This window comes from Pristis pectinata, chromosome 30 (genome assembly GCF_009764475.1).
Source record: "Pristis pectinata isolate sPriPec2 chromosome 30, sPriPec2.1.pri, whole genome shotgun sequence".
In the NCBI taxonomy this organism is placed as follows: Eukaryota; Metazoa; Chordata; class Chondrichthyes; order Rhinopristiformes; family Pristidae; genus Pristis; species Pristis pectinata.
In genome coordinates this window covers 17,083,801-17,110,844 of record NC_067434.1, presented here as the reverse complement: position 1 = coordinate 17,110,844, position 27,044 = coordinate 17,083,801, and the positions used below count along the sequence as shown (strand labels likewise).

Genomic DNA, 27,044 nt, shown 5'->3' with positions numbered 1-27,044 from the left:
AAAAATTGTGCAGAATTGGTATACCTGAATTACTTAATGTCCTTGATGCTGTTCTATTTTATTATAAAGCTAAAAAACTCCTTGCATGTATGTAGCACCCTTTAAGTCTTTGCAAAGTACTCAGAGCAGTCTACACAATGAATTACCTTGAACTGCAGTTGTGTAAGACAAGCTGTTCTACTGTTTCCTTTCTATGTGTCCTTCCTCCCTTGGTTTCTCTCCTCCCTCCTTGGTAGTGGTTATATGATTGAAATCATGCAAATTTTGGAAAATTGGTAGAGATAGGCAATGATCAAACAGAGGGCTGATATTTAACAGACTGAGGCACTTGTTCATGATACACATTTTGAGTAGGATTAAATTGCCTTGAATTTGGAGCCTTAGCTATTGCTTTGAGGATCCCTGAAGTTAACATAGCAGTGTCATTTTCTACAGTGTGACTATAACAGGCAAATGAAGATTCTATAACTGTATTACTTAAAATCAAACCATAACCCTGTGAGAGGAGATGCTATTCAAATAACTGTCCAGTCTCCGGTAAAACAGGATCAAAAGTAGGGATGCTTCTCCATTCAATCTCCAACTTTGCGTTTGCTATAAATACACCTTAAGTACAATTTAGATTTATTTTTATTAAAAATAGAGAAGTAGCCACTCTAATCACACCGCACATCTCGGGAGGTTGAATATCCTCTTCATATTGTAATATATTTTTTTCCATCCACCCCTCCCAATCCCCACCCCCAGGTAATGTTCATGTATATAGTAATGGGCGAATGCGTTACACGTACCACAGACCCGAGCGACGGGAACAGCATGGTGATGTGAGTATATAGAATTGTAGAACGATGCAGCCACTCAACCTGTTGTGCCTGTGAGAGCTGTTCACCCAGTCCCATCCCATACCATTGAAATATGTCTTTTAAATCACATTTTCATCCTATTTCCTTAAGGAAGTTATTGTGGATTCTGACCCCACTGCTATTTTTAGTCAGATATTCTGTGCATAAATGGGATCATACTCCTTGCCTCACCCTTCATTCTTTTAAATTCGTGCCATTACAAGCTCCCCAACCAACTTTCCACTCTTATGCTTGAACTCATAATTTTAGATAGCTCTATTATCCACACAACTTGTTTACTATGTGTTCTCTTTTCTGTTTCCTTGGAATTTGATTAAACTCCAGATGGAGATGTCTCTCTCTTCAGTCTTTGCACCACCATTCAGGAAAGACTGGCTGCTACATTAAGGCTATGAAATCACACGTTATACAACCTATTTCCTTGCTCCTTTCTTCCCCTCCACAGAGAGGCAAAATTCCCAATTCAACTTGGAAGAGAAAACATGGGGTATTTCCTCCATGAGCACAGAGGGTGATTTAAGAAAAACTTAACTACATCACTATATGCCATCGTCCCCCTCAGCTCTATGCAGTTAATACTTGTAGGAATACACCCAGTTTTCATATGAACATTCTGCATCGGAAATAATTGAGTAGAAAAATTATTAATGTTTTGTTTTAGATCAACTATCTTACTCAGTCCCACATAGATGATAAGTGAAACAAGACAAAATTATACTTTTCACCTGCCATGTATTAAGGCTGTTTCTGATATTTGGGGCACATTGCCATGTGTAAAGATTGTTGGGTTGCTGTTGAAAGCAGTTCTTAAACTCCCCACAACCCTGCCAGGATATTTTTAGCTTTTCAATTATCAGACAAGTTCCTTCATTATTTGGCAGGTAGTGACTAACTTTTGCATTTACCAGCAGTGTACAACAATGTTCTGACCTAAATGAGGGGCAGAATTAAATGGATTTCCTAAAGGGGGATTCCATTTGTTGTGGATTTAGGTGAAGAAAGCAAGTGTCTCAATGCATTTATTTGATATGATCTGTAGTTTTGTTTCTTAAAAAGGTTTTGACTGCACTTCAGTGTTTTTTTTTCACTGTACATGGACGACGCAGGAGTTGTACTCAAGATTCTGCAGTTCCCAACCTGGTGCCACCAAAGGAGCACCATTGCCACAGGGACTGCAGTGACTTAAGTAGACACCCCGTCTGCACCATTTTGGTACAAAAACAATGGACAATAAATTCAACCTCATCTGTGCACCCATGTCCTCAAAACAAAATGCAAGCTGTGTTCAGTAAAACAATTTTCTGTGTGAGTAGTATCCATGTAAATTTCATGGTCTAGTCTAAAAAGCTTTGGATCACCAAATGAGTAACGGTGGTAGTACACTTTTCTACACGTCACAAACCCTGTTTTGATAATTATAGCCAGATCTCACAGCAGCACTCCTCTTGACTGGGTATCACTTGGCAGTATGGTCATTAATATGCGGTTAAAATGACTGAACTAACAATTCAGTGGCCTAGACTGACAATTTGGACGCCAGGGTTCAAATCTCACCTTGGTTGTTCCAAACTTAGAATTTGGATGATATTAGAGAAAATGACAACCTATTCTAATAATGATGACTACAGAAACTACTGGATTATCATTAAATCCGATTACTGTGTCCTCAGAGCCGAGAAATTTACCTTTCTTACCGAGTCTAGCCTGTATGTAACTTGAGACCTACCCCATGTGTTGATTCTTAAATGGGCTCTGAAATGACCTGGTAGGCCACTTCGTTCAGTTAGGGATAGGCAATAAATGCTAGCCTTAAGCATGATGTTCAGATCGTGAAATGTGAATTTTAGAAAGATTTGCACACATTACAGGAATTTTGGTTTTATTTGTTTGTTTCACTAATGCCTTTTTTGGAAGGAAACATTATTTGGCCTAGACTATATACGATTCCAGTCCCACATGGGTGTGCTTGACTCTTAACCACCCTCAGGCACAGTCCAATGAACCACTCAGACATATCAAACCCGTTTAAAGTAACTAGTAATTCTCAATAATTGCTAGTCTTCCCAGTGACCACCATATCTTGAGAATTAATAACTAAACAAAATAAATTATGGTAGAAGGAGCTGACAGAATATAGGTTAATAGAAACACTCCCAACAAATGCTGTGGATTAAAAAAAGGAAAATGTTGTATATGCTCAGTAAGTCAAACATGATCCATTGAGACAGACAGAGATGTAACATTTCATGTCACCAGCCTTTTGTTGGAATTCTGCATACTATGTGGAAATATTGCAGTGCCTACTGTATGTACAACATTTATACCACATAAATCTCACCAATGTTTGTGAATGATTCAATTGTAATTTTGTGTATTTTTTTTCCAGGGTGGGTTGGCACTCTTTGTGCAATTAATGCCAATCTTGATCCTGGTCATTGTCTCTGTGATCAGTCAAATGATGGTGTCAAGCCCGCCGTACAGTCTGAGCCACAGGCCGTAAGTAAATCCTGAGTTCATGCAATGAGATCGTATCTGGATAAGAGTGAATAAAAGCCCACTTTAAAAAAAATTGTTACTCCTGTGTCATCACATGGAAAAAGAGATCTCTTACTTAAAGTCAAAGTCAAGTTTATTGTCATACGTACAAGTACATGTATGCACAGGTGCAATGAAAAACTTACTTGCAGCAGCATCACAGGCACATAGCATTAGAGACACAATATTCACAAGAAAAACATAAACATAAATTATTCACAAGTTTTACAAGAAAGAACACAATTAAAACAAAAAAACAATGTCCATTGTAGTGCAAAGTGGTAATTGTGTTGCTATACACGATTTATCTTGAAAGCTTCAATTAAATTGTCAAAACCAGTAACATTTAACAGTCTTTTTGATCATATTAGTGGGAAGGAGACTGTGAAAAAGAAAAAAACTATTTAAAATTGGGGGAAAAACCTCTCTTGAGCAGCTGCACCCTTGCATGTGGTGACAACAGCCATTGGACAAATGACTTTTTGGTTTCAGCTTGTTTGGGGTCTTTGCCCCCAAAGCACACATTGCTTTTGATGTCTAGCATCCTTACAAGAAGGAGATTGACTAGTACTACCCAACAAAATAAGTGGGGTATAAAGTCCGCTCCCTCGCTGCTCCTTTTAACCTACATTATAAATTTCTACTCAAATAAGTGAGTAACTACCAGCAGGGTGTTCCAGTTAGCAGCAGGGTGATGTGAGTTCACACCCAAAGTTGTCCAAAGTCACTGGTGAGACCGAGTGGAGACCGTATAAACGACATCCAACAGACCATCGTAAACTACAGTTGCTTACCATTCATCTCAAGATAGACATCAAGTTCCCAAATGAATATCGCAAAAAAAAATGAAAAGAAGAAAATGTTGCAATTATCAAACCAAACTAGAACACCTGTGTGTACTGTGACCTGTTGGTAGTAATAACACTGTGGCACCTGGAGTCATAGAGCATACAGCAAGGAAACAGGCCCTTCAGCCCAACTCATCCATGCCTATGCAAGTATTCTAATCTTGAGCTATTGTTTATTTCCAGGTCTGTTGGTCACATTCACAGACGGACAACGGAAGTATTGAGGGTGCCTTATTTTGTGGCAGGTAAATTTGCAGAAGAATATACAGGACAGAACTTGAAGCTGGTGGAACGGAATGTAGAAGAGGACTTCATTGCAAATTTACGGAATAACTGCTGGAAGGAGAAACAACAGAGTGAGTAACAGTGGAGATGGATGGGATGAGGAGGGTGACAGGAGAGTTCAACTCTAGGATGGCAGGAGGGTGGAGGGAAAAAGGGTGCACAGGAGGATGCTCCAAGCAAGGAGGATGTGCTTGAGCTAGCCGCTGAGATTATTACTTCTGAGTCAGGATCGATGCTTCAAGACATACCAAGCCCATTCCAGTGCTTGGTGCTGCTGAATTTAGGGAGATACAGTACTTTAATTTATAGGTTAAATGGAGATTAACATCTCATATTCCACTTGGGTAGCTTATACCCAAGGGTTTGAACATTTGACTTTTTCAATTTCAGGTAATCCACACCCTCAGTGTCCTCCTCCCATACCCACTCACCCATTCACCTAGTTTTCTTCACCCTTTGTTCACCCTTTCTTCCAGCCCCCCCCCCCCCCCATCTGAATCCATCTGCCCATCATCCCCTCCCCATCTGGTTCCACTTATCATCTACTGGCCTCTATCCCACCCCGCAATGTACTGTTGTATACTGGCAATCTTTCCTCTTCCCTCTCAGCCCTTATGCGGAGTCTTGACCTGAAATGTTGACTTCCCCACTGAGTTTTTTTTCCAGCATTTTATTTTTTTGTTCCAGATTCCAGCATCTGCAGTCCCTTTTGACTAAATGGAGGGTACATTTAGCAATTTTGATAAACAATAAAATTTTAATACTATTATCTAAAGAACATATAACTTATTCCAGAATTTTGACTTGTATTAACAGAGGACTGTTAATCAAGGCCACACTAACTGGTGGGCATCTTCATTGTAGCAACTACCTCCCTGCATTTAATCTGTTTTTTTTGCCATTCTTGTACAATCGGTTAATTTTAGTCCTGATCCATCTTTGACATTAGTAGTCCCACTTATTTCGGGTCTTCCTCTTTCACACCATGCTTGATGATGTTCATAAAGGCACCTCACTGATCATGTTTACTCATATAAATCACTATACATCAAAATATCATTTCAGCACCTTAATATATTATGATCTCATTATATGAATAGAAGTATGTTTCTAGTTCTTCCCAATTTCTTTATAAGAAATTACAATGGATTTTGGGGTAGAAAAATGGACATTCTCTCTAAGTCAACTTCTTTTTCTACAGAAGAAGGATTGCTGTACCGTGCCCGGTACTTTGGAGATGTAGATCTTTATCAGAGAGCCCAGAAAATGGGCACACCAAGCTGCACCAGACTTTCAGAAGTTCAGGATTCCCTACATGGGTAGGACAGAGCCTGCTCCATTGATAACCAGAGACCAGGTATGTAAATAGACACCATAATTCATTTATTGTCATTTATTTTTATCAAGGTAAGGCACCTGGCAGACATAAATACGTTAGCACATCCAAACCAAGCTACTGAGATTACCCAAAACAAACAGAAAATGCTGGAAGCACTCAATGGGTCAAGGAAGATTTTTGTTCCCACTGATGCTGCTCGATCTGCTGAATGATTCCAGCATTTTCAATATTTGTTTTAGATTTCCAGAGTCTACAGTTTCTTGCTCCAATGACTGAATTACCCAGTTAATTTATTTGCCTGAAATTGAGTATCCACACGCTGCCCATGTAGGAACATACTGGTAAATCCTAGAATTCAGGCAGTCTGGCATGGGTCAAGGCTCCATGGACTTTCTGTTCATACAGAGCTCCATCTGCTAATTAACTGACCTTGATTTGAAAACGCTCATACTGCTGAAAACAGTTTCGATTTTCTTTTGGTTGTACTTTCTTTGCCAGCTATGTAATGTTTGGATCAAAATATTGTAACTCATGATAGACTTATTGTGCTCATCCTTGACTATAGAAGAGTGGTAGAATAAGGAAGAGGTGCCTTCAACAAAGATATTTAAAGGAATGAACTCAAAGCTTCACTGATCTTTCCATCTCCATCTCAGGAGATTCCTTATCCACCGACATCTTCTACAAACCCACTGACGCCCACAGCTACCTTGATTACAGCTCCTCCCACCCTGTCTCTTGCAAGGACGCTATTCCTTTTTCTCAATTTCTCTGCCTCCGCCGCATTTGCTCCCATGATGAGGTTTTCCACTCCAGGTCATCCGAGATGTCCAACTTCTTTACTAACCGTGGTATCCCCTCTACTGTGGTCGAGAGAGCTCGCACCCGCGTCTCTGCCATTTCCTGCACCTCTGTTCTCACCTCCACCCCTCCCAGACCCAACAGGGATAGGGTCCCACTTGTCCTCATATTTCATCCTACCAGCTTACGTATCCAACACATCATTCTCCGCCACTTCCGCCATTTCCAACAGGACCCCCACTACCAAGCATATCTTCCCCTCCCCACCCCTTTCTACCTTTCGCAGGGACCGCTCTCTCCGTTACTGCCTGATTTACTCCTCCCTCCCCACCCATCCCACTCCCACCCAGGGAACTTTCCACTGCCCCCATCATAGGTGCAACACTTGCCCTGACACCACCTTCATCCAGGGACCCAAACAGTCCTTTCAGGTGAGATAGAGATTCACCTGCACCTCCCTTAATATCATCTACTGCTTTTGGTGCTCCAAGTGTGGCCTCCTCTACATTGGTGAGACCAAACGCAGACTAGGTGAATGTTTTGCAAAACACCTGTGTTCTGTCTGTAACCGTGATCTGCATCTCCTTGTTGCCGGTCACTTCAACTCCCCCTCCCACACTATCACAGCTATGTCAGTCCTCGGCTTCCTCCACTGCCAGGAGAAGTCCAAGCGCAAACTGGAGGAACAGCACCTCATTTTCCATCTTAGAACCTTGCAGCCTAATGGCATGAACATTGAATTCTCCCACTTTAAGTAATCCCCTCAACATCCCCCCCACACAGCCCGCCCCCCCAACCATGCCTTTTCTTCCCTTTCCCAGCCTCTCTTTGCTCTACCCTTTTTTCCTGCTCACCTTTGACCCATCCCTTGGTGGATCTGCTCTCCCCTCCTCCCCCGCACCTGCCTATCACTATCTCTTACCTGCATCTACCTATCACCACCCTGTGCCCACCCCGCCTCCCTTCTTTTGTCCACCTATCACTGCTCTGCTTTTCCCTTCTATATATTGGGCTTCCCCTTTTCCTATCTTCAGTCCTGAAGAAGGGTCCTGACCCGAAACATTGACCGCCTGCTTTTCTCCATGGATGCTGCCTGGCCTGCTGAGTTCCTCCAGCATCATCATGTTTTTCATCTAGATTCCAGCATCTGCAGTCCTTTGTTTCTCTAGAACTAAAGCAACAGTCTTTTTGAAAAGTTTATGTGAAGGATATAGTTAATCTGGATTTGTTGGACAAATGCTGTTATATTTTCAAATTATTTCTTTTCCCTTTTTGTCTTCACTTAATTTAGCGATAGAGACGATAACTAAAAAAATCTTTGAAATTTGTCTTAAGACTGGATTTTGATTAGCCAGCAACACTGCTGAAAATACTCACAGCCTATGACCACCCTCCTACTGAACTTTTTATTTCATGAACTGGATCAAGAGGCCCTGAGCTCTCTTGGACAGCACCCTGCTGTGAAAGCTACAATACACTGGATTCGGTCAGAGACTGAAACAACCGAATGGAGAGACATGACTACGCATGAACCAAGGTTGTACATGTGCACTTGTCACTTCTAATGGAACAAATAAACAAATGCGTTAAATTAATGATTTGGAAATTATTTATAGTTGTATATACATTGTACTTTATGCAGGGGCTGAAATCAATTGTAACTTATTTTGCTCTTCTATAGAAATAAATCTGTACTGTGACAAATACCCTTGTCTGTGTTCATTTGCCCACATCTATGGCCATTCAGTCCTTTGACCCTGTTCCATCATTATGATTGTATATTAACTCCATTACCTGGCTTAGTTCCATAACCCTAAATATTATTACCTAACAAATATATTGATCTTTGTTCTGAAAATGTTAATTTCCTTTCAGTTTCAACAGGTTTTACAGGATGTTTAAATCCAGATTTCCACTTTTGGTTGTGTAAATAAGTGTTACCTTTACATCATTCCCGAACATGCTCGTTCTCATTTGGTTATGCTTTCTTTTCATCTGAATACCTCAAATAGATCATTCCTTAATGTTCCTCTATTCAAAAGAATAAAAACCTCGTCTCTACAGACATATAAAGCATATGGAATCCTTGGTTTTATTGAGTGACATAGAGAGTACAATAGGAAATAAACCTTTCTCAAACCCCAATAGGGCCTCAGCACAGTTGTGGGTGCTACATAGAAACACAGAAAACCTACAGCACGCTGAGGAGTGATGTTATGAGGTGGTGTTCGTTTGGCAGACTGCAGGGTTGCAACAGTACAGGTCCTCGCGCCCAACTTATGTACAGCTCATACATACGAACAAGCGTTTGGGAGACCAGTGGGATGGATTTGCCGGCTGCTGCACCACTGCCAACGTTTTCACAGTTCACTATGCCTCCAAGTTCTGTGGTATCTACAAATTTGAAAATTCTGCCATGAACACTCAAATGGGAGTAGCTTAGATGGGAATCTTGGTTGGCGTGGACCAGTTGCACGAAAGGGCCTGTTTCTGTACTGTACTAAGGCCAACTCATTAATAGATATTAAGAAGAGCAGTTGTCTGAGCACTGACCTCTGGGGAACTCCACTTTGTACTTTCCTCCAGTCTATAAACCTTTCATTATTATTGTTTCCTATTACTTGGGCCACTTCTCTATCAATGCTGCAACAGTTCCTTTTATTCCCCTGGGCTGCATTCTTGATGATAATCCTATTGTGTAGCAACTCATAAAAGGCTTTTGGAAATCCATTTACACCTCATCAACTAAGTTCTCTCATTTGAGCCTCTAACTTCATCAAAAGAAAAAACTATCAAGTTAGATACAATTTGCCTTTAACAAATCCCTGCTGGCTTTCTCTAATCAATCCACACTTTTCCATGTGGCTGCTATTCTTGTATCTGATTATTGTTTCTAGAACTTTCCTTGTCACTAAAGGAGTCTAGACTGCCTTATTTGAAAACCGACTTTCAGCTCATGTCGTCCAGTTTGGACCCATAATCTTCAGTACACTACCATTGTGTTTAGTTTAAAACAAGACATCACAATTTAGTATTCAGCCTAAGAAATCAGTATGTAAAAGGTCAAAATTTATTACTTTACACAGTTTAACATGCAGTTCCATGTGTCATGAAAAAGATCATTTCAAATAGATCTATTGAACACAGAATTCCATGTACAGTATGATTAAAAACATTCAAAACACTTGTGTACATTTTTACAGAGATAATTTGGGGTATTTCTCCCATAGTTTTGATTTGCCAAGAAGCATAAAACTTTCAGCTACTAAATAAACCCAATGTCTCATCCAGAGGAAGGCGTAAATCCCAGCAGCTGTTCTATTGGTTTGTAGCGCCATTCATCGGCCTCCAATTCTTCAACCAAACTGGCCAGCTTCTCCATCCGTGAGCATTGTTGTTCTAAGAGGGAAAGAAAATTACATTACGATTGGAGAAATGTTTCAGTTGTAGTTTAACAGTGCTTTCCAACAGGCTACATTATTCTGCTGACAACTGACAAAGGTTGGATATTGGGTATTGGATATTGGGATAAACTGGGCTCAGCTTTGAAAGCTGATCTCACAGTTACTATTTTTTTCCAGAGAAGCCTACTGTCATTTCACAGGAAAGATGCACTACTTAGTCAAATAATGAGTTTGTGGATATAGATGCTCATAAAAATTTCAAACTCATTACACCCCTGAAAAACCTGCAAACAAACAACTGGGAGTAGAATAAAGATGATCTTACTCCGAAATCTGTTAAATCTCTTTAACATATTTGCCTTATACTTCAGAAGGCAGCCAGGATAAACAGCACCAAACACCATTCTTACTAGTGTGCACCGATATCTGAGAAGGGTGTAGCTGTACACAGTTTCCTGAAATTGAGTATTTAATCCTGCTCACAATCTGCAAAGCACTGAATGTCACACTATCACAGCCATTATGCTTCAGATGGAATGTTATAGAATATTTGAGGAGATGGAGATTTATGCCCATATTTTATTTGATATCCTTCCCTTAATAAATATCATGAACAACAAATTAATTTCTTATTCATTTTGATAGTGCTTGAATCAAAGTCAGTACTACATTTAATCACAATACATTTTCAAATATAAAGCACTTGTAGGAATCACTCTGAAGTAAGAACAGAAAATGCTGTATAAATTAAGTCATGCATTTTCCATCATGGACAAAGTTTTAATAAGGATATTATTATTAAGGCACAGTACTGTAGTGGTTAGCATAACACTATTACAGTGCCAGTGACCCAGGTTCAATTCCAGCCACTGTAAGGACTTTGTACGTTCTCCCCATGTGTCTGCGTGGGTTTCCTCCGGGTGCTCCAGTTTCCTCCTACATGCCAAAGGTGTACATGTTAGGAAGTAGTGGGCATGCTATGTTGGCGCCGGAAGCGTGGCGACACTTACAGGCTGCCCCCAGAACACTACGCAAAAAGATGCATTTCACTGTATGTTTCAATGTACATGTGACTAATAAAGAAATCTTATTTTGTCTAAAAAATAAGTTACATCTGTAGCATCAAATCATTTTCTTCAGAGTATATAGAAAATGTATTCTAGTCTTTTGGTTCTTTTTACTGCAATTCCGTAGCTGCACTGTGGCTTACCTCGTTTTACCTGCCTTAATGTGTGTGCCACCTGATAACTGAAAACTGCTTCACACAAGAATCTCTCTGTGGCATCTGTCAAAGCAGAAACAAAGTGCTTAAAATGCAGTCCAGATTACTCAAGCAACGAGGGCATAGCATTGAAAATCACCCCGCTAGCTTCTTTTTTGTTACTTGCACAACCACATTATTTTACAACAGTGAAGCTTTATGTGTTGATAGTACACAGTTCACCCAGTAATGCATTTAAAGTTTGGAAATGTAGTCATCAAAAATTTGGTTACCTAAAATGGGTTTTAAGCAGAGATTAAGAGGGGTTAAGGAGGAAATTACACAATTTAATGGATGTTTGCCAATGTAATGTTGGAAACTGGATTATGCAAGAGTTAAGCAGTCCAGATGATGGATCTCGACCTGAAACGTCAACTGTCCATTTCCCTCCACAGATGCTGCCTGACCCACTGAGTTCCTCCAGCAGTTTGTTTTTTTTTGCTCTGGATTCCAGTCTCTTGTGTCTCCATGTACAAAAGTTATTCAGAGCTCTGAGGAATGTGGGCCTAGAGGGGAATCAGAGACAGGGTGAGATGCAGGGGGTGAAAAGGGGGCCAAAATTTTAAACCCGGGCATTGCTCATACAGGAGTGCGTGTAGGTCAGCAATTGGGGTGCTAGGTAAATGCAGCTTGGTGCTACATTCTATTCTTTCTCTCCATAGATGCTGCCCAACCTGCTGAGTTCCTCCAGCACTTTTTGTGTGTGTTGCAGCTTGGTGCTAGTTGTGACAGGGGCAGAGTTTTGGATGTCCTCAGGTGTGGGGAGGGAATGAAGACAGATCAGAAGGTAAAATGCAAACTCCAGATGACTGGAGACTTGGAAGAGAAAGTGCCGGAGATGCTCAGCAGGGCAGGCAGTGTCTGTGGAGGAAGGAACACGGAAAGTGCTGGAGATGCTCAGCGGGTCAGGCAGCGTCTGGAAGAAGGAACAGGGAAAGTGCTGGAGGTGCTCACCAGGTCGGGCAGCGTCTGTGGTGGAAGGAACAGGGAAAGTGGTGGAAGGAACAGGGAAAGTGCTGAAGGTGCTCAGCGGGTCGGGCAGCGTCTGTGGTGGAAGGAACAGGGAAAGTGCTGGAGGTGCTCAGCGGGTCAGGCAGCGTCTGTGGAGGAAGGAACAGGGAAAGTGCTGGAGGTGCTCAGCGGGTCGGGCAGCGTCTGTGGTGGAAGGAACAGGGAAAGTGCTGGAGATGCTCAAAGGGGCTGGGCAAATGCTTGTAATGCTGACAAGTGAGCTTCAAACCCGCAGCTGAATAGTCAGCAAATCAAAGGCCCTCAATCAATCATGAAGTATTTAGTCAAAGCGGAGGTTACTGTCACGTGATGTACAAGATGATAAGAGGCATAGATCGAGTGGACAGTCAGAGACTTTTCCCCAGGGTGACAATGGCTCACACGAGGGGACATAATTTTAAGGTGACTGGAGGAAGGTATAAGGGGGATGTCAGGGGTAAGTTTTTTTACACAGAGAGTGGTGGGTGTGTGCAACGTGGTGGGGGCGGATGCATGAGGGACATTTAAGAGACTCTTAGCTAGACAAAGGAAATGATAACTAGGGGGCTATGTGGGCGGGAAGGGTTAGATAGATCTTGCAGCAGGATAAGATGCCTGCACAGCATCGTGGGCCGAAGGGCCTGTACTGTGCTGTAATGTTCTCTGATGCTCAGCGGGTCGGGCAGCGTCTGTGGCGGGAGGAACCCGGTGACAGGTCTGCCCACAACCCCGGGCCCCGGCTCTCACCTTCCAGCAGCTCGCCCGCCGCCTTGGGCGAGGTGAAGAGCACCTTCCGCGGCGGCGACAGCTCGGACACGCCGAACCCTCCGCCCGCCGCCGACGACGACGAGGACGACGCCGAGGTGGCCATCGCCGACACACTGCCGTAATCCGCGCCCGCTTTACGGCGGAAGGTCCGTCTTCGCGATGGGGACAATCGGACGGCCGGACCGCCGTAATCCGCGCACCGTCACACTTTCCGGCGGAAGGTCCATCCTCACGACACCCAGCCCCCCCCCCCCCCCATTCTAGGAGGAAGCGGGGACAATCGGATGACACGCTTTACGGCAGAAGGTTCGTCTTTACGACGTCGATGCCAGGATACCTTTTGTCTGGGAGTGGATCATTATTGCTGCATTTTTAATGTAAGGATATTAAAAGGTGAATCAAACATTTAATATACTGATCTATCATAAGGTAGAAACTCGTAATTTTAAAAAAACACACCATTGTGCAGTGTATTTAGCATGTATTTGGTGGCCAGCCTTGCTGACAAATGTTCATTTAACCCTCTGCTCCCTTGGAGAAAATGTGTTTATTTTCAGTATTTTTATATAAAGGTGGGTGGGAGAAGGTGGGTTTGGTGCTGAACCTTGGTGCCTTAGTCAATATTCAGCCCCCTCTCCCTCACCATCACTAAGAAACATCACTGAGTTATTATGGCATTGCTGTTTCTGTGAGCTTGCTGAAGATTAAAGGCTGTGTAATGTTTCAGACATTGCACTTGTATCATAAACACAAAATGCTGGGAAAACTCAGCAGGTCAGGCAGCATCTGTGGAGGAGAAACAGTTAAGCGTTTAGGAGCATCTGCATTTTATTTAAAAGTGCGAGGTGGCCAAACTAATAATAACAGCTAGCCAACTCCAAAATATATATTTAATGAAATGAAGCAGGCTGTGGGGAATGTTTTTATTTCATCCTGTGTCTGACCAAGTGACAGGGAAGTATCTCCAGGTCGGAATGACCGAGTTGAGTGACGGACTGAGTCACCCTGGCGGAAGTGTTGGCATCTGTTTTAATTTAATTTAATTTAATTTAATTTAATTTAATTTTGACTTTTGCCTCACACTTGCAAGTTCTGGGTCGTGGGCGGGCAGCGGGGGTGTTTCCAGGCTGAACTGTCCACAGCAGGTCAGGCAGCATCTGCAGAGAGAGGAGCAGAGTCAGGAGTAGTTGATAGGAATCGATCTGATCCCGACGCCCTTGTGTAGGTAACTGGAATAAATCTAAATTTAAGGTCATTCGTAGATAGCTAGTTGGCCCTCAAGTAAGTCGCCAGCTCCAGAAACAGATAAGGGAAGCAGATATTTACCCATTCGAACCCAATTCTCTTTGGTTCTTAGAGGGTTAGTGCCCAAATATATTAATTATTAAATTTATATTGACTAAGTGGTAGGGTAGTCCAAGAACTCAACCCCCTAAATGAATAAATCTATCCTTATTTTAGTCCTAAAGAGTCCACACCTTTTACTGAGACATCTAGGAAGAAGAAACTTCATCTTCACACATTTTGTGGTTTTTTTGGTGATGTTGCTTCTGGTAGCCATTCAGCTCAGCTTCTAGTCATAGGCATCTCTTTTACACATCATGTTAGCACATAAACCTTTTTGTGGAAAAGTGACAGGTTGGCTTTGTATTCCTTGGAGTTTAGAAGAAGGATTCAGACATATCTAAGGTAGATGTTGAGATGTTTTCACCAGTGGAAGAATTACAAACAAGGGGGCACGGTTACAGGGCCAGTCATTCAAAGCTGAGGTGCGTAGAAGGTAGTGAATCTCTGGAATTCTCTGCCCCTGAGGTGGTGATGCCCAGATCATTAGGTATATTTAAGGTGGAGATAGATAAATATTTGAAAGATTGAGGGCTATGGGGAACTGGCACCAAAGACAAGTTGAGGCCAACATACATCAGCCATTATCATACTGAATGGCCGGGCAGGCTTGAGGAGTTGAGTGCCCTACTTCTGCTATTTTCTTGCATTCACTTTTTGGGAAATGATCATCACTGGCAAGGCCAGTATTTATTATCCTTCTCCAACTGCCCTTGAGAAAGTGTTGGTGACCTGACAAAGATATTCCCACAGTGCTGTTTGAGAGTTCCAAGATTTGGAGCCAAAGAGGATGAAGGACCAATGATGTTCGACAACTTGGAGGAGAACTTGGAATCTGTGGTGTTTCCATGTGCCTGCTGCACTTGTCCTTCTTGGTGGTTGAGGTCGAAGGTTTGCGAAGTCCTGGTGGATGAGCCTGGGCAAGTGATTACAGTCCATTTTGCAGATTGTATGCACTGAAACCACTGTGTGCTGGTAGTGGAGGGAATGAATGCTTATGGTGATGGATGTTGATTCTGTGAGCACGACTATGCCAAGTTATTGCTCTGTCAGCTTAAATTCCAGTCCTAGATGTTTACAGGGAGGGTTTTGGAAGGGCTGGGAGTGACCTTGCTGTGTCCAACACCAGGTAGTTCATCTTCTACTGGGCAGGCAGGGTAGTGTAACAGTTAGTGTAACGCTATTACAGTGCCAGCAACCTGGGTTTAATTCCGGCCACTGTAAGGAGTTTGTACATTCTCCCCGTGTCTGCGTGGGTTTCCTCCAGGTGCTCCGGTTTCTTCCCACATTCCAAAATGCGTACAGGTTAGGAGCTGTGGGCATGCTATGTTGGCGCCGGAAGAGCGGTGACACTTGTGGGCTGCCCCCATAACACTCTACGCAAAAGGTGTATTTCACCGTGTGTTTTGATGTACATGTGACTAATAAAGATATCTTCTTTGAGCATAGTGGGCTAGTAAATTGTGCTGATTGCTAGCACATTTCAGAGGACATTTAAGAGTGAACCACACAGGAGTGGGTGTGAAGTCACATTTAAGGCAGACCATGTAAAGCCAGTGGAGCTCCTCCCTGAAGGGCATTAGTGAACCAGGGAGGTTTTTGCAACAGTGCAGTGGTTTTTGCATTTTTGTCACAAAGACTAATTGTTCTTCCAAATTCCACATTATTAATTGAATTTAAACTCCATGATTACCATGGCAGGATTTGAAGTTAGGGTCTCTGGATTGTTGATTGTTAGTCCAAACCTCTGGATTACTAGTCTGACATCTGACAATAGATGAGCCTGTTACTGAGGATTCAATCTCTTTTAATCTGAGGATTTTTTAAAGTTTTCGATATGATACCGATCTTATTTTCTTGACCAACAGAGCTTGTATCGTATTTTACCTACTGCCAGCTGTACCTTCAGGGTGAGGAAGAAATACAATGGAAGTTCTCCGTCCGACACTCATTAATATCGATGGACGGATTTACCGCAAAAACCATGTTAAAGAACAGGTGTATCAACATGAGGAGGAAGATGACTTTACCTATTCAGGTATTTGCAACTCCACCTGCCACTTCTCAGCCTAGCTCTGCATCCTATCAATGTCCCTCTGCAATCTTCAACAATAAACTAGGGTGCTGCTTCACATTCAAAAATTGAAGATAATCAGCCTATGTCAACGTGGTCTCATGAAAGGGATATTCTGTTTGACCAATTTATTGGAATTCTTTGAACAAGTAATGAATTGTGGATAAAGAGAAATTGTTGGAAGTATTGTACTTGAATTTGCCCAAGTATTTGATATGGTACTGCATCAAAAGTTACTGCAGAAAATAAAAGCTCATAGTGTAGAAGATAACATATTGGCGAACAGGAAACAGAAAACACACAAAATGGGTCTTTTTCTGGTCAGCAAGACGCAATGAGTGGAGTGCCACAGGAATTATTAGTGCTGTGGTGTTAACTTTTTACAATTTGTATAAATGACTTGGATGAAAACACTTAAGGTCTCATTGCTAAATTTGCTGACGACATGCGTAGTAGGTTGTGAAGAGAACACAAGAAGGCTACAAAGAGAAATAGACAAGTTATGTGAGTGTAAAAAGATCTGGCAAATGGAGTTTAATGTGGGAAAATGTATATTTTGGCAGGACATTTTTTAACAAAGTACCTTTATGGTGAAAGATTGCAAAGCCCTGAGATGCGGAGGGATCTGTATGTACTAGCGCATGTTTCATAAAAGACGTATGCAATTAGGAAAGTTAACAAAATGGTATTGTTTATTGCTAAGGGAATTGAATAAAAAAGTAGAGAGGTTCTCCTTCAGCTGCATATGGTATTGACTGTGTACAGCATGGATCTCAGATAAGGATGGGTAATCTTACAAGGAAAGGTTAGACAGGCTAGGTTTGTATCTGCTGGAGAAAGAAGATATGGGACATTTTTTCCTCCTGCATAATAGGAAATATCAATCACAGTTTGGGGAGCATTTCCATTGAGGTTCATGTGGCTAGATGTCACCAACTGTGAACTGGATGCTTTCCATTTGTTTCAATGAGTTATCTTCTTTCTTGCAGGAGTTGTAGACTGTATGGATGAACCTTGTGACTCTGTCCTTATAGAACAGACAGACCAAGGCTATCGATGCACCATGGATGTACCCAGTGCACTGTACAAGTGAGCTATGATCATTTTGGATTTAACAAGCATGTTATATATATGTGTGAAGTTTAATTTTGCCCCTTTCACACCTATTTTGGTGGCACAGCAGATAAATTACCAGACTAGTGATCCACAGGCCTAGATTAGATATTGAAGGAAATGGCTTCAAATCCCACCATGGCAGCTATGAAATTTAACTTTAATTCATGATCTGGAATCTCAAATAAAAACCAAGTTTTTAGGGAAAAAACACACGATTGTCGTAAAAACCCACCACTCATGTCCTTCTAGGAATAAAATCTGCCATTTTACCTAGTCTGGCATAGATATGTGACTACAAACCAATGTGGTTGATTCGTAAATGCCCCCTGAAATGGTCTGGCACTTAGAAATGGACAGTAAATGTTGGCTTCATCAGCTATGCCCACATCCTGGTAAATGAATAAATAATTTAAAAAAAGATCTTACAAATTCCAACTCAGTGGTTGAATTAGAGAAGGGAATTACCGTAATATCATTCTCCAAACAGCAGCACCAAAAAAAAATACCTGTTGTTCGCACAGCCATTCATGGAGTCTTGAAGGTAAGATAGTGAAGCATGTGTGTACATAACATGCCACTGAACATACATTATTTTGCCATATGTGGAGTGACTTGAGACGAGAGCCATTGAGGCGCTGTGCCAGTGGCCCTTGATTTATTCACATTTAGGGATCTTGTAATAGATTGGTGGACTGAAGGGTTCTGATGAAAAATGTTTACCCAAATTTTCCCTTTTCAGATGCAAATGAGTCCACTTCTGGGTCTTATTCCCAATTAGTGAACATTAACAATTAATTGTGCTAACTTGCAAAATGTTGTCAACCACCCTGCATGTGAACAATGAAACTGCCTTGACACCACAAAAGAAAATTGCTTTGGGTCAGCTGAGTTTTCTCAGTTACCACCGTATGCTGTGGTATGTAAGGGCACAGCAAGAGTAGAGTTCTATTAGAAGTACTATTGATGGCATTAAGATGTCCCACAATGCATCATATTTTGGTGTTGGGGAAATGGAAGCAGTGGGAATGAATGTCGGGACTGAGAGCAAGGCAGAAGTGTTTAGGAGACTGTTCTAAAGTTTGATGTGATTCCTGCAGTGGGTATGACGTGCATTTGGAGATCTCCTTATTGCCCATATAGAAACTCAAGGACCAGAACATTTTGAAGCACAAAAAGCAATTCTGTCCAACACATTCTTTCTGACAGAAATGTTGAGTGACCTGTTGATGTGCAGAGGACCCCGAGAACAGATTCTTCCCAATTGATCTTTAGGGATTTATTAAACCATATTAATGGCAAATGTAATGAAATATTGTATTGGGATGGTCATCCATTCAAATTACCTCCAACTTAAAGTAGGTGATGTTTACTTGTTGCTAAAATTATCAGACTTCACTGCATTTATGAACAGGTAAATATCACTCACTTTAAGTTGGAGGTAATTTACTCAGTTTTGTCAGTTATCAACTTTCTAATAGAAGTGGAGCAGACATATACAAAGAGAAAGGTTTTACCTTCAGTGAAGCTGTAATTTGAGATGTGTTCACAAATGGTTAATGTTCATCCCTTCCTAAAGGGCAAACTGCAGGTATTTTCCCATCTTGGAAATGGTTGCAACTAAACATGATCTGGCAGTTAGTGAAAATCTCTTTGACAGTTTCATTCTTTTATGAATCAATGTCACCTGACTGTTGAGTGCATAAAAATAATACTCTACCATGCTTTGTTCTCTCCTTTTAACAGTGTGAAGCACACTCTGTTCCCCTGGATGACATAGCTCTGTCTCTCTGTCACCTAGAGTAATAATAATATACTTCTTTTTCACAGATATATAATTGGGAAGAAAGCGGAGACCAAACGCAGACTAGAGACTGAAACACGGACTTCCATAAGTATTCCTAAACATGGAATGGAAGGACCCATCGGTGAGCCTCATTTGGGTTGGAGGGACGTGTTTCATAGGACACAAAAACATGTATAAGAACATTAGAAATGGGAGCAGGAGTAGGGTAATTGGCCCTTCAAGCATTCCTTGCCCTTCAAGTAAGATCATAGCTGATTCACTCTTGGTCTCAACATCATTTAACTGTTCTCTTCCCATTCCCTGACTCTTTTGTTGTTTAGATGTTTGTCATTCTCCACCCTGAATATATTCAGTGAGTCTGCCTCCACATCTCTCTGGAGTAGAGAAGTCTAAAGACTGACAACCCTCTGAGAGAAGAAATTTCTTCTCATTTCCATCTTGAACGAACAACCATTTATTCTGAAACTATGCCTCCTAGTTCCAGTAACCCCTCAAGGGGAGGCATCTTCTCTTCAACCGGTCAATACTCTTTGAAACATTATGTACTTCAATAAGATCTCCTCTTATTTGCCTATATTCTACTGAGTATAGGCACAACCGGCTCAACCTTTCCTCATACATCAACCCCTTCATCCCAGGAATTAACCTGCAGAACCTAGTTTGCACTGTCTCCATTGCAAGCATATCATTTCTTATATCTGAAAACCAAAACTATATTTAGTACTTCAGGTGCTGTCTCACCAACATCCTGTAAAGTTTCATCAAAACTTCCTTACTTTTACACTCCATTACTGCTTGCATGATGATTTTGTAAAAGAAAAGCATATTTTTGTTTTTAGATATAGATGGATATTAAGGGTTTTCAAATCCCATTTGTGAGCCACAGTCTCTCTTTTTTTGGAGGCTTGGATGTTAATACTTTCTTGGGAAGCAAACATAGAAATGTCAAATACGAGAGGACGTAGCTTTAAGGTGAGAGGGGGAAGATTTAAAGGAGAGGTGCAACAGAGGTGTAGGTGCCTAGAATGCACTGCAGGGGTAGTGGTGGAAGCAGACACAAAAGAGGCATTAAAGAAGTGTTTAGACAGGCATATGAACATGAAGGGATATGGACCATATTGCAGACTAATAGGTTTAGTTTAATTTGGTATCATAATTGGTACAGACATCGTGGGCCAATGGGCCTGTTCCTTTGCTGTACTGTTCTATGTTCTATTTAAATCATCTGAGACTGTAAGCACCTCTGGAGATTTAATGGATTTTAAAGGCATTATATATATAGTCTTGGCTGTAATACAATACTGAAAGAATACTGCTTTCTTCTTTGGACGAGAAGTTAAACAAAGGCTCGGTCTGATGATTCAGAACAATCCAGCTGTACCATATGAAGAAGAACAGGGGCTTCTTTCAGTGTGCTGATCAACTCCTCCTTAGTCACCATTAAAAGCTTGTTTTTTTTATTGTGCCTTTTATTGTAACAAAACACCCAAGGTGCTTCATAGGATCATTACCAAAAAAAAAATTTGACCTCAAGTATCATAAGGAAATACTTGACCCAATAATCAAAACCTTGACCAAAGAAGTTTATTTTAAGGAGCATCTCAAAGGGGGAAAGATCGATACAGCAGTTCAAGGAGGAAATTTAAAAGCTTAGGACCTTGACTGCTGAAAGCTTGGCTATCAATGGTAGAGCTATTAGATTTGGAGCTAAGATATCTCAGAGGGTTGTAGGATTAGAGAGAATAGGGGGAGATGAGGCAATGAAGTGAGTTAAACATGAGCATGCAAATTTTAAGAATAAGCTGAGGTTAACTACAAGGCAATGTAGGCTGAGCAAGCAAAAAGGTGACTGACGACAAGAGCAGCATAGGCAGGCACGGTAGTGTAGTGGTTAGCGTAATGCTTTACAGCGCCAGCAATCCTGGGTTCAATTCCGGCCGCTGTCTGTAAGGAGTTTGTACGTTCTCCCCGTGTCTGCGTGGGTTTCCTCCAGGTGCTCTGATTTCCTCCCACATTCCAAAGACGTACGGGTTAGGAAGTTGTGGGCATCTCACTATGTGTTTCAATGTACATGTGACTAATAAAGAAATCTTACCTTATCATATAGTTTTAATCGATCTTAGGTTTACAGAGGGTTGAATGTGGGAAACCTGGCAGGGGAAGTAATCCAATTTGGAGGTAACAAGGACATGGATGAAACTGTTCCACCATTTACTGCCTCATATGAGTGTTTTGGTGCACGCTTTTAATGGTGTTAGTGTTGTAGGGACTGTATTAGGGAAAATGCACACACCACTCCAGTGCATCAGATGCTCGTCAGGTTAGAGTTCACAGACTGGCTGATCCAGAGAAAGCTCTGTCCTATCACTGATCAGAGGGTGCATCTCACTTTCTCAGTACAAAGTGGGGAAACTCATTCTAACCTCAAGCATTTGTTTTTCAGTTATCACTGGGCAGCAGCGAGCGGGAGTGGCATCAGCCCAAACACGGATTGAGGTGATGTTGGACAGTTTCCGCAGGAAGCAACCCTTCACCCATTTCCTGTCGTTTGCTGTTAATCATCCCACGATTCAGGAACAATTTATGAAGTTTAAGGAGGAGGTGTTGGAAAGCCACTCCCAGGTACAGTACTGAGGCTGGGGACAAGACGTCATTCTACCTTTTGACCAGGGAATGTGGGAGAGTTGAAGAATGAAGACCCTTCAGTGTGAAGTAATCGGGGTTCTTCAAGAAGTTTGTTCTTGTGCATTTCCTACAGCACAGTCTTTGAGTATCAGTTTCTGAAAGTGCTTGAAAAAGAAAATTGTTTTTCATGATCTCAGGCCAGTCTATAGCAATTTACAACCAATGAAGTACCGTTAAAGAGTAATCTCTTGAAATAAGAAATGGAGCATTAGGTTATGGGATAATGTTGGATATTAGGGAGAACCCCCCCTAAAATGGTGCCTTAGAAGCTTTTGTATCCGTCTGATGGGACCTTGGATTACCCTCTCATCTGAACATTAGTACTGTGGACAGTATCAGTCTGGATTTTGTGCTTAGGACTTAAGACATTCTTGGTCCAAAGAGCTGAATTTCGGAACTGAGGTGACAGCGATTGCCTTGACGAGATGTTATTTGTCTAACTATGGCATCAAGGAGCTCTGGTAAAACTGAAGTTGGAAATTGTTGGTTGTGGGAGGTTAATCACCCCACCCCAGGACATCACTTCTCACAGAAGTTCCAAGGTGCAACTGCTTCATCAACAACTTTCCTTTCATCTTGAGCTGAAACATGGGAATGTTTGCTGATGATTGCAGTGTTAAATTCTATTCACAACTCCTCAGCAAATGAAGCAGCCCATGCCTGCATGCAGCAAGAGCTAGACAACACTCAGGCCTGGGATGATAAGTGGCAAGTAACATTTGCACCACTGAAGTGGCAGGCAATGGCCACCTTCATCAAGAGTGTGTTTAATCACCTACCATTGACTTTCAATGACATTACCATTGCTGAATCCCCCACCATTAGTATTCTGAAGGTCAACAGTAATTAGAAACTCCACTGGTCCAGTTCATAAATTCAAGCACAAGAGCAGATCAGAGACTGGGTATCCTGCAGCAAGTAACTCACCTGCTGACACACCACAACCTTTTCACTGTCTATAAAGCACAAGTGGCACATGTGATGAAATACTCTCCACTTGCCTGGATGAGTGCAGATCCAACAACTCTCAAGAAGATTGGCATCATTTCAGGGCTAAACAACCCGCTTGTTTGGTACCTTGGGATTGGGCGACAGAGTGGTGCAACTCGTAGACACAGGTTCGGTCCTGACCTGGGGTTCTGTCTCGGCGGAGTTTGCACGTTCCCCCTGTGACTGGGTTTCCTCCAGGTGCTCCAGTTTCCTCCCATATCCCAAGAATGTGTGAGTTGGTAGGTTAATTGGTGACTGTAAATTGCCCCTGGTGTATAGGTGAGTGGTAGAATCTGGGGGAAGTTGATGAGAATGTGGGGAGAATAAATAATGGGATTAACATAGGACTAGTGTAAGTAGGTGGTCAATGGTGTGGATTCAGTGGGCCGAAGGGCCTGTTTCCGTGCTCTAGTGTTCTCTCTACCAGTCCAAAAACATTAACTTGCTCTATCACCAACACACAATGGCATATGCAGTGGTTCAGAAAGGAGCTGGATAAGTACATGAACGGGAAAAACGTGCAGGACTATGTAGAGAAGGCAGCAGAATGGGACTAGCAGGATTGCTCTTGTAGGGAGTCACTCTGCACCACACAGGCCAAATACCCACCTCAGATGTTGTAAGTTTTCTGTGAAATTAAGCCTCTGTTTATCCTCTCAAATATTCTTTCACCTAAAAACTTCCCTGAACTTCTTATTGTTAAGCAAAACAGTCGTTAATATGGAGAATAAAACTTGAAAGCCAGTTACCTTTTGACCCAAGCAGTTTGGAAACTGTAAGATTAAAACTTTTCAGATCCAAGATGTACTTGGAATACTTGCCTTAAGGGACAGGTTAAGTTAGCAGTTAAATGTTACAGTCATGATTCCGGAACCACTTGAATCTTTCCATGGGTAATTTGCTCTTGTATCTAATTAACAGTAGGTGATGATATAAATATTTAAAAGAATATCAAGGATGAAATGAACACTTTGTATGTCTGCATCAAATATGCAAATAATTACAACTGATCAAAGTATTTTCTGATCAAAAGAGCACTACTGCTAATTGAATCACGACAAATTGATCTTTTGATCAAAGATGCACAGTATTGTAATATTTATGAAGAAAGCAATTTGAACTCTGCTACACATGTAAAAATTGATCTGGATGATCCCTGAGGCCATTATATTAATGTTGCACAAGTCAAGCTGCAAGAAAACCTGAAGCTTATGTTGTGCAAACTGATATAATCACAGCAGAGCAGCTTGCAGTCACATATCAATGGCTGCCCTTGTGTCAGCATTATAATTGGATCTTCAAATCTGCAGTGATAAGTACATGGAGATAAACTGCAATTCCCAGACCCTTAGCAGTTCAAAGAGGATCCAGAAGACCACTGGAGAGTTAGATTTCTACCTACCTCATCAGAATTTGGAATGTTTTGATCATGTTTGTCTCAATATATAGATAATGTTTTTCACCGCAAATGCTGCCTTAATCAGAGGAGCTGAAATAATCCTTAAGAAATGTCTGAAACACTCTTCAAATTGCCCAGGTCGGAGGACAATTCTAAATTGCCTGCAGATTTCACTATCTAGATGAATAATTAGCTTTCACGAGAGGTCTATTGAACCGAAGGAAGGTTTGCAGATACTGATCCTCAGGAGCACAAGATTATTCTCATCTTCATTCAGAATCATTTGGAAACAGCTGAAAAAGGAGGTTGTGACATTGGTTGCAGCTTTCAAAATCATTGCAACATATTTACTGTGACGCTTCACTGAAATAGACAAAGTTTTTTTAATTTGTATTCTGAAGACAAGCAAACATCCTTGATTACTACATTCTTCTCGCTTTTTGTCTATTTTGTTCTTCCTTCCCCTTTCTTCCCCCCACCACCATCTCTCACCAGTTTCTTCCTGTCTTTTGCCCACTTTATGTGTCTGTGGTCTGTCACACCTTAAATCTGACTACAGGAGGAAAAGATGGCATATGGGGTAGCCTTGGTCCAGTTACATGGTCACCAGGTCAAGGACCTGGTCATTGCAGGTGCAATGTACTTACCCCCTTACTGTGGGAATGTTTCAGTCTGTTCTGGTCTGTTGCTGCTGTGTTTATGATGGCACACAAAGCATCACCATCCATAGTTCAGGTTGGGGGGGGGGCTTTCACAAGCAACTGCAGAATGGAGCATCGAGGACAATACAAAATTCTGGCAGAATGCTCTTCCATTGATTGACTATAAGTTGATTACTTTATAAATAATGCACTGCAGCACCATAAAGCTGATTAACTTTAAGTATTTATTCTTGGTGCTAGTGCAGGCATGTAAAGGAATCAGAAGTGAATGAAGGTATAATTCATAATTGATATCTGGCACTTGTATTTATATAACGCCTTTCACATTAGGATGAACCAAAATGCCTTATTGACAATGAAGTGTTTGTAAAGCTTAGTAACTGTGGTAGTATAGGAAAGAGTGCAATTATAGGACACATTTCAGATAAGTACAGATCAAACTGACTCCCTCATAGTGTAACATTATCCATAACCTTGATCAGTTTGCTGGTTTGTAGCTATTTCTAGATAGCAGCTATTTTCCAAGTGATGGGCTTCATGTCAACTTGTAGCTTTGCTCAGTGGAATGGAATAATGTGAAAATTTGCCTGTTTATCCCTTCCAGGACCGTGGGATTGATGACAGTATTTTCCAGAACCCAGCAAAACTACACCTGACCATAGGAACACTCATCCTACTTAATGAGCAAGAAGTTACAAAAGCCTGTGAACTGCTACAGAAATGCAAGGAGGACTTTATTGAGTGAGTAAAATCCAAGGCAATTTTCAGCACTCCCTTGCTGGCTCCAGCCTGAACTATTTTTGCATAGGATAGGTGGCACAAAAGCAGGTCATTTGTCACAAATAGCCCATCCCCATGTCTATGCTCCTTTAGCACCTAACTATCAGCACAGCCCTCCCTCAAGCTTGGCAGTCACTCCTTGAATGCTTATGTGCTTCATGCCTCAACCATGCTCTGTGGTAGCAAATTACACATTCTCACCACTTGGATAACATAACTTCCCTACCTTTCATTTCTAAAGATAAATTTTGGTGCTTTGTTAGCTTACTTTATGGTCACCACTTTTAGTGTTTGGTGTATTTGTATTCTTCCCAATGTCTATACCAATTATCAAGGCAAGAAAGGTTTGAGTGAATAACCCAAAGTGCAGAAGCTGACTGTAATTCTGAATGCCGGCAGCTGTAAGTCCAATCTTTAATATTCCTTATTTGTTCAGTTTTCCTACTGTGGCTTTATGCAGAAGCTTTATTCTATAAATATTCTTGCAGAGTCACAGATACATAAACCAGTCCACGTTTTTCCCAGGGCAACAATGGCTAACACAAGGGGGCATAATTTTAAGGTGATTGGAGGAAGGTATAAGGGGGATGTAAGGAGTAAGTTTTTTTACACAGAGAGTGGTGGGTGCATGGAACGAACGCACTGCCGGCAGAGGTTGTGGGGGCAGATACATTAGGGACATTTAAGAGACTCTTAGATAGACACATGAATGAAAGAGAAATGGAGGGCTATGTGGGAGGGAAGGTTAGTGCAGGATAAAATGTCGGCACAACATCGTGGGCCGAAGGGCCTGTACTGTGCTGTTATGTTCTATTTTCCATGGTATAACTAGTGGTATGACACAGTGGTATAACTAGTGGTATGACACAGTGATATAACTTGTAGTGCTACTGCCTCACAGCTCCAGGTATCGGGTCAACAGCTGCCATCGACAAGCTGTTCATAGTATAATGGAGGGTAAATGTCGATATGCAGATAGTTTGACTCATTCACTAAGTGTATTTAATTAACTGATAGCCAGCATCAGTCGGGGTGGCATAGTGGCACAGCTAGTAGAGCTGCTGCCTCATTGTTCCAACCTGAGCTCTATTCTGAT

At 41.6% G+C, this 27,044-nt stretch overlaps 3 protein-coding genes across 5 annotated transcripts in view; 2 read left to right on the top strand and 1 right to left on the bottom strand.

The window, feature by feature from the left end:
• LOC127584629 (dnaJ homolog subfamily B member 12-like) overlaps nt 1-8,375 on the top strand; it is a 34,438-nt gene extending 26,063 nt beyond the window's left edge. Inside the window, exons 5-9 of the mRNA XM_052041446.1 lie at nt 748-824; nt 3,250-3,359; nt 4,430-4,602; nt 5,733-5,888; nt 7,963-8,375. Coding sequence (XP_051897406.1) covers nt 748-824; nt 3,250-3,359; nt 4,430-4,602; nt 5,733-5,854 — 482 coding nt within the window. The 3' untranslated portion in view covers nt 5,855-5,888; nt 7,963-8,375. The remainder of the gene's footprint in view (nt 1-747; nt 825-3,249; nt 3,360-4,429; nt 4,603-5,732; nt 5,889-7,962) is intronic.
• Nucleotides 8,376-9,719: 1,344 nt separating this feature from the next.
• Nucleotides 9,720-13,301, bottom strand: anapc16 (anaphase promoting complex subunit 16). Its single transcript, XM_052041450.1, has 3 exons — nt 13,074-13,301; nt 11,286-11,360; nt 9,720-10,070 (listed from the first exon to the last, which is right to left on the bottom strand). The coding sequence occupies exons 1-3, from the start codon at nt 13,195-13,197 to the stop codon at nt 9,955-9,957; spliced, it is 315 nt and encodes a 104-aa protein (XP_051897410.1). The 5' UTR covers nt 13,198-13,301; the 3' UTR covers nt 9,720-9,954.
• Nucleotides 13,302-13,363: 62 nt separating this feature from the next.
• Nucleotides 13,364-27,044, top strand: part of ascc1 (activating signal cointegrator 1 complex subunit 1) — a 57,201-nt gene continuing 43,520 nt past the window's right edge. For 2 of the 3 annotated variants that reach the window (XR_007958413.1, XM_052041448.1), the window contains exons 1-6: nt 13,364-13,471; nt 16,307-16,476; nt 17,502-17,601; nt 19,456-19,553; nt 21,876-22,054; nt 25,773-25,909. Coding sequence is in view for 2 of the 3 variants with exons in the window: in XM_052041448.1 (XP_051897408.1) it covers nt 16,365-16,476; nt 17,502-17,601; nt 19,456-19,553; nt 21,876-22,054; nt 25,773-25,909 (626 nt within the window). In the remaining variant the exon portion in view is untranslated. Of the gene's footprint in view, nt 13,488-16,306; nt 16,477-17,501; nt 17,602-19,455; nt 19,554-21,875; nt 22,055-25,772; nt 25,910-27,044 lie in introns of all 3 variants that reach the window. The other variant, XM_052041449.1, reaches the window with a different exon arrangement.

What these genes read in the sequence shown, in the direction of transcription:
- anapc16 (XM_052041450.1), bottom strand. Translation starts at nt 13,197, where the DNA reads ATGGCCACCTCGGCGTCGTCCTCGTCGTCGTCGGCGGCGGGCGGAGGG. An exon ending in GGCGGGCGAGCTGCTGGAAG is followed by an intron (nt 11,361 to 13,073) that starts GTGAGAGCCGGG and finishes CTGCTTTGACAG; the next exon opens with ATGCCACAGAGAGATTCTTG. An exon ending in ATTAAGGCAGGTAAAACGAG is followed by an intron (nt 10,071 to 11,285) that starts GTAAGCCACAGT and finishes TTTCCCTCTTAG; the next exon opens with AACAACAATGCTCACGGATG.